The 12,854-nt window shown below is 34.5% G+C and overlaps 2 protein-coding genes across 2 annotated transcripts in view; one reads left to right on the forward strand and one right to left on the reverse strand.

Moving 5' to 3' along the window:
* Positions 1-1,816, reverse strand: part of LOC141333392 (uncharacterized) — an 8,311-nt gene extending 6,495 nt beyond the window's left edge. The window contains exon 1 of the mRNA XM_073838372.1: positions 1,655-1,816. Coding sequence (XP_073694473.1) covers positions 1,655-1,816 — 162 coding nt within the window. The remainder of the gene's footprint in view (positions 1-1,654) is intronic.
* Positions 1,817-2,006: 190 nt separating this feature from the next.
* On the forward strand, positions 2,007-10,518 carry LOC141333114 (ubiquitin-conjugating enzyme E2 H-like). Its single transcript, XM_073838042.1, has 5 exons — positions 2,007-2,075; positions 2,431-2,470; positions 4,569-4,621; positions 5,234-5,362; positions 7,213-10,518. The coding sequence occupies exons 2-5, from the start codon at positions 2,436-2,438 to the stop codon at positions 7,335-7,337; spliced, it is 342 nt and encodes a 113-aa protein (XP_073694143.1). The 5' UTR covers positions 2,007-2,075; positions 2,431-2,435; the 3' UTR covers positions 7,338-10,518.
* Positions 10,519-12,854: the final 2,336 nt, after the last annotated feature.

Here is a 12,854-nt window from a genome sequence, read left to right on the forward strand (position 1 = left end):
GGGTCTCATTTCACCCCCCCCCCCCCCCCAATTCTCTTAAGTGTAATGCAAAAAAAACAAAACATTCCATATAAGTAATAAATTAATAAATATGTGTGTGTCAAAAGTTTTTGAACAGTGGGATTTTTAATGTTTTTTTTTTTAAGACTTTTCTTCTGCTCACAAGTCCAGCATTTATTTGATCCAAAGTACTGCAAAAACAGTAAAATTCTGAAATATTTTTACTATTCAAAATAACTGTTTTCTATTTGAATATATTTAAAATTTTAATTTATTCCTGTGATTTCAAAGCTGATTTTTTTTAGCATCATTACTCCAGTCACATGATCCATCAAGAAATCATTCTAATATGATTTGCTCAAAAGATATTCATTATTATTAATATTAGGTTGAAAACAATTTTTTCAGGTTTCTTTGATGAATAGAAAGCTCAGAAGAACAGCATTTAACAGCGTTTATTACATATAAATATACGTATCATCACTTTTGATATATTTAATATATAATATAAACATCCTTGCTTAATAAGTATCAATTTGTATAATTTCTTTCCCCCCCCAAAAAAAAAAGATTATACTGAGTCCAAGCATTTGAGAGATATTGTGTGTAATGCGACAAAATCTTTTTATTTCAGATAAATTCTGATGTTTGGATCTTTCTATTTATCAAAGAATCCTGAGGAAAATAATACTTAACTGTTTTAAATATTTCTAATAATAATAATTTTTTTTTTTTTTTTTTTTTACAAATCAGCATCTTAGAATGATTTCTGAAGGATCATGTGAAATCACAGAAATAAATTAAATTTTAAAATATATTCAAATAAAAAACTGTTATTTGAAATGGTAAAAATATTTCAAAATTTTAACATTTTTGCTGTACTTTGGATCAAATAAATGCAGGCTTGATGAGCAGAAGAGACTTTTTTATATACATTAAAAATCGTACAGTTCAAAAACTTTTGACTGGTAACGTGTGTGTGTGTGTGTATTGTATTTATTAAAACTAAATAAAAAAATATATATAAAATACAGTAATTGGGGTAATAATTAAATACAAAATAGAGTCATAAATAGTATGACCGTAGTTTTTACAAATAATTAAATTTCATAATTGTAATAATACAAAAATAAAAAATCACATTTATTACAAAAACCAAAGGCAACTACTATACTAACATGAACTAAGAATGAACTATGTCTACAGCATTTGTTCATTTGAACATTTACTAATGCTTTATTAAAATCACAAGTTGTGTTTGTTAACATTAGTTTGTTAATAATGAACTAACATGAACAATGAACAACTATTTTTATTAACTAACATTAACAAATGCCTTATGGTAAAGTGTTATATGATTCTCTTATTAATTACAGTGATTTCTTTCTTCTTTCTAAATGGGGTGAGAAATAAGATCCGAACGTGTCCTTGACAAGTTTCGTGACATTTCACAGTCTCATTAGATTTCTTTACCTAGCTATCACATGAAGCAATCGTGACACTTGCATATTTAAACATGCAAACTCCTGATTTGGGCCAAGACGTCATTGTTTACAGCTTGTGACTCTTTCTAATTGTCATATCATTTTCTGTGTAATGAGCTTTCCTCTCCGCATTGAGAGGTAGAAGCAGGTCTTATCTGGCTGGGCTTTACCTTTCGTAGTTTGAGCCACTGGCCACGAGGGTCAGATTGCAAAGGGCTATTCTTGGAGCGAGCACACGTTGCACCATACCCCATATCGCACGAGGCCAACAGCACAGCTTCCCGTCCACATGTGTACACACCCACACGTGTGTCATTAAACATATAACTCATAATCATCTAATTAAGCGTTACGGTTACTCCCACACGCTGTCTTAGTCCCACATACGCTTAGTCACGTAAAGTTCGTATTATATGATTATCGCTTGGCATTTCAAAGTCTGTGTTACATGCTAGAGCAGATGTGAATTGTTTCTTGAATAGTCATGTCATGTGTCTCTTTCTGTTTTTCTGTCAGCACCGTATGAAGGGGGCGTGTGGAAGGTGCGAGTAGATCTTCCAGACAAATACCCATTCAAATCTCCCTCTATAGGTAAAGTATTATCATACGTGTATACCAAAGAGCCATTATCAGTGCCCTTTAAAAGTCACACACATTGGTGTGGTTGTGGAATAATGGGTCAAGTATTCAAACTGCCACACTTGAGGTGTGTAATAAGGTGAAAAAAGCAAATGACATCCGCTGACGTCATATTTAATTGTGTATAAAGATGGTGCGGCAGGAGAAAGGTTAGGAATAGCCTGTGTTGAGCAATCAGCTAATACTTTCATTAGTATCCAAGACCATTACGATGTTTGACATTTATGATACAGTTTATGATTTAGTACAACTAAACGCTTTGATTTCTTTGAACTCACTCCGTCTTTCTTCTTCAATATCTTTACAGGATTTATGAACAAGATTTTTCATCCGAACATTGATGAAGCGTAAGTCTCTTTAGTCTGAATTAGATTTTTAATTTGACTTCTGCTGTCCTCAGAGGAAAAAGAGGGAAACACAGCTCTTCTATTTTTTTTTTTTTACTGCTCTTATGTTAACAGATGCTTTCAAACTCAAAGTTGACCAAAAAGTGTCCAAACTATTTATCTATCCACAGTCTTTCAAAGCCATACATTAGTTTTGTGATTTTTAAATTGTTTTCTTTTTTAAATCCACCTTTCTGGTTTTCAGAGCACACATTTTAACTCTACATGCCATGAAATAATTAAAAAAGTAGTTTTCAGCTCTTTTTTTATATAGTATCAAAGTATTATTAATGTTTTTACTAGCATTAAATTAATAAATGTGACCCTGGACCACAAAACCAGTCATAAGGTAAAATTTTACAAAACTGAATATAAATAAGCTTTCTATTGATGCATAGTTTGTTAGGATAGGACAATATTTGACCGAGATACATCTATTTGAAAATCAGGAATCTGAGGGTGCAAAAAAATCAAAATACTGAGAAAATCACCTTTAAAGTTGTCCAAATTAAGTTCTTAACAATGCATATTACTAATCAAAAATTACATTTTGATATATTTATAGTAGGAATTTTACAAAAAATCTTCATGGAACATGATCTTTACTTAATTTCCTAATGATTTTTGGCATAAAAGAAAAATCAATGATTTTGACCCATGCAATGTATTTTTGGCTATTGCTACAAATATACCCCAGCGACTTAAGACTGGTTTTGTGGTCCAGGGTCACAAATAATAAATTAGCATTTAGTTTTGTTATATTTGTATTTATTTATTTCTTTTTGGCAAACGTTTTAGTCAGTTATTTAGTTTTTTTATTATATATTACTACACTACTAGTCAAAAGTTTTTGAACAGTAAGATTTGTAATGTTTTTTTTAAAGTCTTTTCTCCTCACCAAGCCTGCATTTATTTGATCCAAAGTACAGCAAAAACAGTCAAATTTTAAAATGTTTATTTATTATTAAATACTTTTTTAAATACATTTTAAAATGCAATTTATTTCAGTGATTTCAAAGCTGAGTTTTTAGCATCATTAGCATCAGTCACATGAATTTTCAGAAATCATTCTAATATTCTGATTTGCAGCTCAAAAAACATTGTTATTATTATTATTATTATTATGTTTATGTTAAAAACAGCTGAGTAGGATTTTTTTTCAGATTTCTTTGATGAATAGAAAGTTCAGAAGATTTATCTCAGCATTTATCTGAAAAATAAATCTTTAGTAACATTAAAAATATCTTTATCATCACTTTTGATCAATTTAAAAAAAATCCTTCCAATCTAAAAGTCTAATCTATATTTTCTTCTTCTTCCCAAAAAATAAAAACTCCAAAGCTTTTCAGATAAATGCTGATCTTTGGATCTTCCGATTCATCAAAGAATCCTGGGGGGGAAAAAAAACACTCAACTGTTTTAAATGCTAAAGTAATTATGCTAAAAAAAATTATCTTTGATCACAGGTATAAATTACATTTTAAACTATATTTAAATAGAAAGCTGTTATTTTAAATAGTAAAAATATTTCACAATATTACTGCTTTTGCTATATTTTGGATCAAATTAATGCAGGGTTGGTGAGCAGAAAAAACTTCTTTAAAAACATTAAAAGCCTTACTGTTCAAAAACTTTGGACTGGTAATGAGTGTATATATTTAATTAGTTTTATATTATTTGTAATCATTTTAATACTTTAATTTAAACATTTATAGCATGTTTAAGTGCGTTTTTCATCTAATATTTATACTTTATTCCAGCTTTTTTTAATTACTGAAAAATGCTATTTTTTATTGTTATAGTGACCAGTAACAACACTTTTTGTGTTTGTGTGTGTGTGTGTGTGTATACGATCTATTATTTAAATGTCTATTGACACAAAGATAAATCAAATAAAAATGCTATTTAGAAAAAAATCCATACCTTCAATGTATTATAACTGCTACCATTCTGAAATGAAAAAGCAGAAGTAAAACAATGTGATGGTGTGTCATAGGATGTTAATATTGGTCATATCGCCTACTCTCTCTAATGCCAAAACTGTTAATTCTTTGTCCAGGTCAGGGACCGTGTGTTTAGATGTGATCAACCAGACATGGACCGCTCTTTATGGTACGTATATATGTCAGCATGCTCATTGTGCATGTGTCTGCTTTCATAAATATTGAGAATAAATGCTCAGGAAAAGCCATAGCTTGAATTGATGCTGCCTGAGGAGTAGAATAAAGTCTCCGGCCCCTTAGACAGGATCGCAGTGCACTGTAATCCTCTTACCCTCTCTGAATGAGCTAATACCTACAAGGTCAGAAAACAACCACACTTAAGCGGCCACATCCCACCAGCTAGTTATCATTCACAAAACTCCTGTCTGTCTTTTTACACATTTCTATTTTACTTTTAACTGGCCTTAGTTGCCTGGCCTAATCGGGCTGACTTATACATTACAAACATTAGGTTTAGATGTACTCAGCTGCTTTGTGCCACTGGCCAGGTTGTGTTTGTATAATAGAGTGACAGCTAGAACATGCTGTACTGTCTACGAGAGAAAAATAGAAGGACAGAGAGAGAAAGAGAGAGATCTGTGTCTATAGCCCCCACAGTGAAAGGGAGATTAGGCCATAATCATGTCACTCAACACAAATCCTCCATTTTGTGCTGCACATAGGGCACATAAGACTTTTGCTTTGCTCCTGTATTAAAGGCTCTACTTCTTCTCTTTCACAGATCTCACCAATATCTTCGAGTCGTTTTTGCCACAGTTGCTGGCCTACCCGAACCCCATCGACCCTCTGAACGGGGACGCCGCAGCCATGTACCTACACCGGCCAGAGGACTATAAACAGAAAATCAAAGGTGATTTAAAGAGTTGCTGTCATTTGACTTCAACCTCCATTTGGCCTTTGGGTTTATATCTTTTACCGTTTCACATCATTTGCAATATTTACAATGTCTTCTGTGTGTTAGGGGTATGTTTGGAAAAGTATGCTAGAAGCATACTGGACTTGCTATTTTTGTAGTATGCACAGTATGCAATTGTTCTATGCACTATTGCAGTATATAAACAGAGCACACTGAGTAATGCTTTATCCTGCTCTGCTTGAACCTGGCCTGATCTTTCAGTCCAACATTTCAATTCAAAAGTAAAAGTTATGAGTCATGATTTTGCCTCTTTTTTTTTTTTTTTATTTAAACAAAAGTTTTAAATTAAAAAGCGGAATAACAGTGTTTACCAGTATGAACATTGTGGATATCTTGAAAGTTTAAGTGCTTTTTATTAGGCGACTGTTTCCAAAAGCGTAAATGTTAGATTCATTTGACTTTCTTGTCTTATGACTCATTCTAATTGATTCATCAACTTGTTTATGTTGTCATTTAAAAATGGTAATTGTTGTCCTGTGTGACTTTTTTATATTTATAAAATGTACTGGTTAAAAATGAAGTACTGTTTATCTTAGGCAAGGATGCATTAAATTGATCAAATGTGACCGTAATTTCAAGTAAATGCTGTTCTGTGTTGAGCAGCACAATGGTTTTAAGCACTGATAATAATCCATAAAAAATGGCCTCACAAATGTAAAAAATGACCCTGGAAAACAATTCCAGGTGGCAAATGTTGCCTCTTATTGGAAAAGCAAATTTCTGACCCTGGCTGGCAATATGCGGTTGAAGTCAAAAGTTTATATACACCTTGCAGAATCTGCTAAATGTTAATTATTTTGCCAAAATAAGAGGGATCTGAATAAGATTTTCCTTTTACATATAGTCCACAAGAGAAAATATTAGCTGAATTTATAAAAATGACCCCGTTCAGAAGTTTACATACGCTTGATTCTTAATACTGTGTTGTTACCTGAATGCATAGTTCATGAGTCCCTCCTGAACAGTTAAACTGCCTGCTGTTCTTCAGAAAAATCCTATGGTTTTTCAGCATTTTTGTGTATTTGAACCCTTTTTAACAATAACTGTATGATTTTGAGATCCATCTTTTCACACTGAGGACAACTGAGGGACTCATATGCAACTATTACAATAGATTCAATCGCTCACTGATGCTCCAGAAGGAAACATGATGCATTAAGAGCTGGGGGGGGTGAAAACTTTTCAAATTTAAAGATCAGGGTAAATTTAACTTATTTTGTCTTCTGGGAAACATGTGTCTTCTGTAGCTTCTAAAGGGCAGTACTAAATGAATAAATAAATGAATAAAATACGACATCTGGGCAAAATAAGAAAAATCTACACATTCTGTTAAAAAGTTTTCACCCTCTGGCTCCTAATGCATAGTTTTTCCTTTTGCATGAGTGAGCGTTTGAAGCTTCTGTAAAAGTTGCATATGAGTCTCTCAGTTGTTCTCAGTGTGAAAGGATGGATCTCAAAACCATACAGTCATTGTTGGAAAGGGTTCAAATACACAAAAATGCTGAAAAACCAAAGAATTTATGGGAATTTAAGGATTTTTCTGAAGAATTTAACAACATAGTATTACGAATCAAGTCTACGTGAACTTTTGAACAGGGTCGTTTTTATAAATTCAACTATTATTTTCTCTCGAGGACTATATATAAATGTCTTATTCAGGTCAGTACTAAATAAAACAAATATTATTCTAAATAGTGTATGTAAACTTTTGACATTTTTTTTAATAGTGAAATATTTTCTTTTAATGTCTAATCTCTTTTTCCCATCCGTCTGTTTCTCCTCAGAATACATCCAGAAATATGCAACAGAGGAGGCTCTGAAGGAGCAGGAGGAAGGAGCGGGCGACTCCTCTTCAGAAAGCTCCATGTCTGACTTTTCAGAGGACGAAGCTCAGGACATGGAGTTGTAGTTAAGGGTGACAGTTTCTCCCCTTTACCACAGAGACTATATTATTTCCTAACCATGCGAAGCAGACTATAAAAGATTCATATTTAAACAAGGTGAAATTTTTTTTTTTGTTTTGTTTTTTTTATCGTTATAATTACTAAACCAGGATTTTTATGGATATCTAGCGTTGATGATGAATACGGCACCCTCTCTAGGTGTTCTATCTCTACTTCTTGGTGGTTGTTTCCCCCCCCCCCCTTTTTTCTCTCTTTCACTCTCTCACTCGCTCTCCCCGACAAAAGAAAGGCTTGTAGTGTTTTCCCCCTCGATTTCCACGTTGGTAGCTGCGTAGCTGGAATGCATGTCATCGCCCTCCCTAATCCACCTTTTCCAACGCAGACTGACCAGACAGAGGCTGTATTTAAACGGGGGTGCCCGTTTTTTTTTGTTTTTTTTTGGTCCACTTGTACGTAGTGAGAGTTGTGTCCGTGATGCTCCGATACATGAATCCCTTCGGCTCGTCTTCAGGTGGAGTTGTTGCAGTTGGATCGGACACGTCTCGCCTCATTACTCCCCCCGATCGATCCGAATCGATCACTCCAGCGCAAGTCATTATCATTGCTTCCCTGGTTGTCCTGTTTGTTTGTTTTCTCTTTTAAGATTAAACCGCTTGAGAGGAAGGGGAACGTTTCCACGCTGTACGTTAAAGCAATCATCAGGACTTTACAGAACGCCGCTCACCGATCAAGCCCACGATACTACAGCGCCAGCGGGAAAATATCAATACGACTCCCTTTAAGTTCCTCGAGCGTCTTTTTAAAGGATGTAGATGTAGAGGCTAGCACACCGAAGCTCAACTTTTCCACTAGCTCGATGTTTCTGGCTTTTGTTCCCTCGTTGCGGAAGCCCCACACCACGAAACGTGGCTCTACGCTTCCACAGTGACCTTCGCAAAACGACCAGGAAGTGACTGTCCTGCTTTACGGAGCACAAATCTTTTATTTTGTACCAACAATGTATGCACAGAGTGTTTGTCTTCTTTTACTCTTTCTGTCTCGCACCCTCTCCGTATTTACGAGCATCTCTTTTGTACATTTGTTGTATGATGCGGAAGTGGAGTCGTGTAGGACTTTGTTGGTCTAGCCTAGAAGAAACCTTAAAGAGAAAAAGAGACAAAAAAACGATTTTTACTAACATTTGTAGAGTTCATCATCTTTTCCTATTGCTTGTGCATAACTATGATAGCTGTTGTTTGACCTCATGTAGATCTAGTTAGTTTTACTGGGTGGTGAAATCAAACTTAGATGTTCATATGGATTTAGGTTTTGTAACCTGCTTGTCCGATGTTATACAGATATTATCCGAAGGATCCCATTTGGTAAGATCTGCCTTGCTGAGAAACATTTAGGTGGGTTTTCGCCGTGACTGTGTGAAAACGGGCAGATTTCTTCTGTATAAAGAGCTTTTTGAATTTCAACATCTGCAGATATCATCAGTGGCATGTTGGTACCATGAAGAACCAGATTTAGTTTGTGTGCGTGTGTGTTTTTTGCAGTATTCTCACAAAACTCGCATTCTGAATGCACTTGCAGATCCATTCATCGTCCGAAATGTAAGAAACGGGGTTGAAGTAGTAAAGTAAAGTACGATGGGAGGTGTTCCAGCTCGTGCGATTTGATCCAGAGCTGCCTATGTTTTGTTTTGTTTCGTGGAGTGGCTTTTACATTATCTCTTTTCTTTTCAAATTTAAATTGATCTTTTATGGGCTAAACATTTGATGTTTTTATAGCCCGAGTCAAGAATTGGCCAAATTGTGCAATCTTGGTTATACATTTGAGTCGAAATCTGTTAATGGGGGTTCTTGTTTTCTAAAAAAAAGAAAAAGAAAAAACACCACTTATATGCAGTATTGTATTAAGAGGAGGTTATCTTACAAGGAGAGAGACGGCATACGTTTAGAGGCGGCTTTGTTTCACAAAAAGAAAACGCATCTCGGCTGTGGTTTGGTTGCTGTGGTAAACATTTTGCCATGCTTAGCAACGCACCCTGACAAACTGAAGCTCAGCTTCTCGATTTCATTTCTGCTTCATTTTTGATCCCTAAGAGACATTTAGTTTGAACTATATATTTTTCCTTTTGTTTTTAATTCATGTCTCAGAGTAAAATGACTAAAGAGTGAGAAACTCGAATAAACATGTATAAGTGTGCTTCCATTATAATTAGAAATTCTTCTTTTTTTTTTGTTTTGTGAGAATTTATTTACTAATTTTTGATTTCCTATCTCCCCCCATGTCAATAACAAGAGATGCCCATCTGGAGCAGGTAATACGTGATTAAAAAAAGGTGTTTGGGATTGAAGGGAAGCTGAAGTTTTTTTCTTTTAAGTTATTTAGTGGGTGGGGATGAGAATAAATAATGACTGTGTCCTTTGTGTTTTGCACCCATAAGCCCCTAGTGCTTACACACGCGCACAAACATCTACACACACACACACACACACACACACACACACACACACACACACACACACATCCAGGGGACAGCAGTTATTATTGTTGTGGTCTCCAGCTGTTTGTTTGCCTGAGAGATAGAGAGAGAAAGAGAGAGAGAGAGAGAGAGAGGAAGAAGAGAGATCTGTCTTCCGGCTGATGCTGTGGCCTCAGAGGCTCCCCCTGTTGGCCCTCTCAGCCAATGGCATGGCCTCTCTTGCATTTGTGTTGATGAACTCTCCAGTGCACTTTGCATGCGTCCGGTGTAGAGTCCAGTCTAGTTCAGTCCTGGCTGTCCACTCCTTTAGTCCCTTATACCTATGCTTCAAGAGGGTGCTCAGACATGGGGCTTATGTGGGCACACAGCATGGATTTTTTTTTAAAATAGTATCTGTATCTAGTACCTAGTGTGTGATACGCTGATTTAAAAAAAAAAGAAAATACACTTTTCTTTTACATTTAAAAAATTACACTTTTTCTTTTACGTTTTTTTTTTATCCCAGGTATTATGGTAATTTGCCCCTTTTATTTCCTTATCCATTAATCTTACTCTATTTTTGCCATTCTTTTTGTTTTTCTTTTGCATTGTGAAGTGGGCATGCCTGTCACCAAGGACAAATGCTCTTTATCTATAGGATTATAATCTCTTAAATAGCTGTGTACAGTAAACTGTAATAACTTCTTTTTTAATAAAATATTAAATATGTGTACAAACTGCTTTGCATCTTTGTTTTCTCTGAGAAATTGTTCGGTCTTTGTATTCAGAACATTTTGGTGCCTACATTATATAGGTTAAATAAAATAAATAAGTGTTTTTATCATTTCTATTGAAGATGCACCTCAAAAGACATTTGTTTTGAATGCATGATCTCAAAAGTTTCTATACCTTATAAAAACACATTATATGAACTGAATTCAAATGAAAATACTACAGCTAGACCTTAAAGACATGGTTTACTTACAAAAAATAACTCTTTAATCATTTACTCACCCTCGAGTTGTTCCAAACCTGTATGGGTTTCTTCTGTTAAACAAAAAAGACAGAGGGAGAAGAAGATCGCGGCCATATTGGCGGCACTGAACTGAACAAAACCTGCATATTTTACTGAATATTGTTGCTGAAAATGGTCATTTATTGTCATGCTACTAATCGTCGGACTGGGAAAAACATTTGGAATGCTATAGATCAAGGAGAAAAGTGCAAAAAACTGTCTGAGGAACAAAAGGTGTTTGTGGTTGGCCAAACTGAACCAGGATTTCCGAGGTAACATTTGACAACATTTTTGTTCTTATCATTTCCGGTCAGGTGGGTGAAATATTAGGCTAATATCTTAATTAATACTGCTTGTATGTGTCTTTATCACCTATTAACTTTAGTTTGTCAAAATATTGTGCACTTTCCTGGTTACCAAGTCCTTCTCTGTATGATTTGGCAGCTTCCACACATTTTTTACATGGTTTAGACAGTATAAATTAGCAGAAAAATGTATTTAGTAGTAGCCTATTAACCGTACAATCCATCATGTTGTTTACATCCGAGTATCGCGGTTCATCCGGGTAACGGGCCAAATCGTGAGTACTCCCATCCATATGATTTAATTTTTGGGTCAATTATCTCTTTAAAGTTAACAAAGATTAACTTTACAATTGTAAAACAATTAACTTACAATTGTAAAACAACAATTTCACAATTAATTGAACAATTGGGCGGGGGGGCGGGGGGGGGGGGGGATATTAAACAAGTGTACGTTTATTGTTTATCATGTCCACTGTCCTTGTTCGGTTACTATATGCTAACTTCTAACATGAGATTTTTATTAATTAGATATGGCGAAATGTAAAAATAAAGCAAATACATGTTTCATTTTTTTACTGTTTTCATTTAAAATTTCTACCCTGAAGAAACCTTGTAAATGTCTCTTTAAAGATCAACGACAGTTCCTCACGACACCATCTTCCGGAAGTGACATCATTTTTGTTGCGAAAACAAGAGCACAAATATTAGTAAGTATTATAAACCAGTTTTATGAATTCTGTTATGTTGTGCGTTATTGATTAGTCTGTTTCACTCCAAAACGTTTCATCCAGTACAATTTGGTCATATAATCTTTAAAAAATATTACAACGAACTAACCAACTGTCATTCTCTCACTGGGTTTGAAGAATTTTTTGAGCGTATTTCTTTGATATTCTACTATACTTTTTAAAGTTTTGAACAATTTTAAACAATACAAAGCTCAAATAGTACTTCAGGAATGACCCAAATGACATTCCGACATATTTGAATGTATATTACAAATATTCAAAACATATTATGAATACTAGCCAGAATTCAAATTCGCTAAGTGGGTAAATTGTAAAGCCTTTAGGGCTGCTTGCTCAATAAACATTCCCACGGTCTTATGGTCTTATGATTTATTTGTATGTTGTTGTTACTCTATTCCACCACTAGATGACAGACATGTTACCCAAGTCACCAAGAGAACAATAATATACATTAAAGCCAAATAAAATATGTTTAAATTGTTGCAAGTACAGCAAAACCCCTCTTCATTTGAAAATTTAATAGACGTCTAACCATAGTCCATGAATAGACTAGACATCGGTTAGATAACTATTGAACGACTACATGTATACGTCTAATAGACAGTGAATATGGGTCTAGGCTAAAACACGACTAAATTTGGGCTATCACTGAATATATACATACACTTGATTCTTAATACTGTGTTGATACCTAAATGATACACAGCTGTTTTTTTTCAGTTTATAAGTTTTTTTCAGTTTATAAGTCCTTTGTTTGTCCAACAGTTAAACTGTGAAAACACGACTAAATTTGGGCTGTCACTGAAAATTTAATACACGTCTAACCATAGCCCAAGAATAGACTAGACATCAGTTAGACGACTATTGAACGACTACATGTATACGTCTAATAGACAGTGAATATGGGTCTAGACTAAAACACGACTAAATTTGGGCTGTCACTGAAAATCATATAGACGTCTAACCATAGCCCAAGAATAGACTAGACATCAGTTAGACGACTA

This window comes from Garra rufa, chromosome 4 (assembly GCF_049309525.1).
Source record: "Garra rufa chromosome 4, GarRuf1.0, whole genome shotgun sequence".
In the NCBI taxonomy this organism is placed as follows: Eukaryota; Metazoa; Chordata; class Actinopteri; order Cypriniformes; family Cyprinidae; genus Garra; species Garra rufa.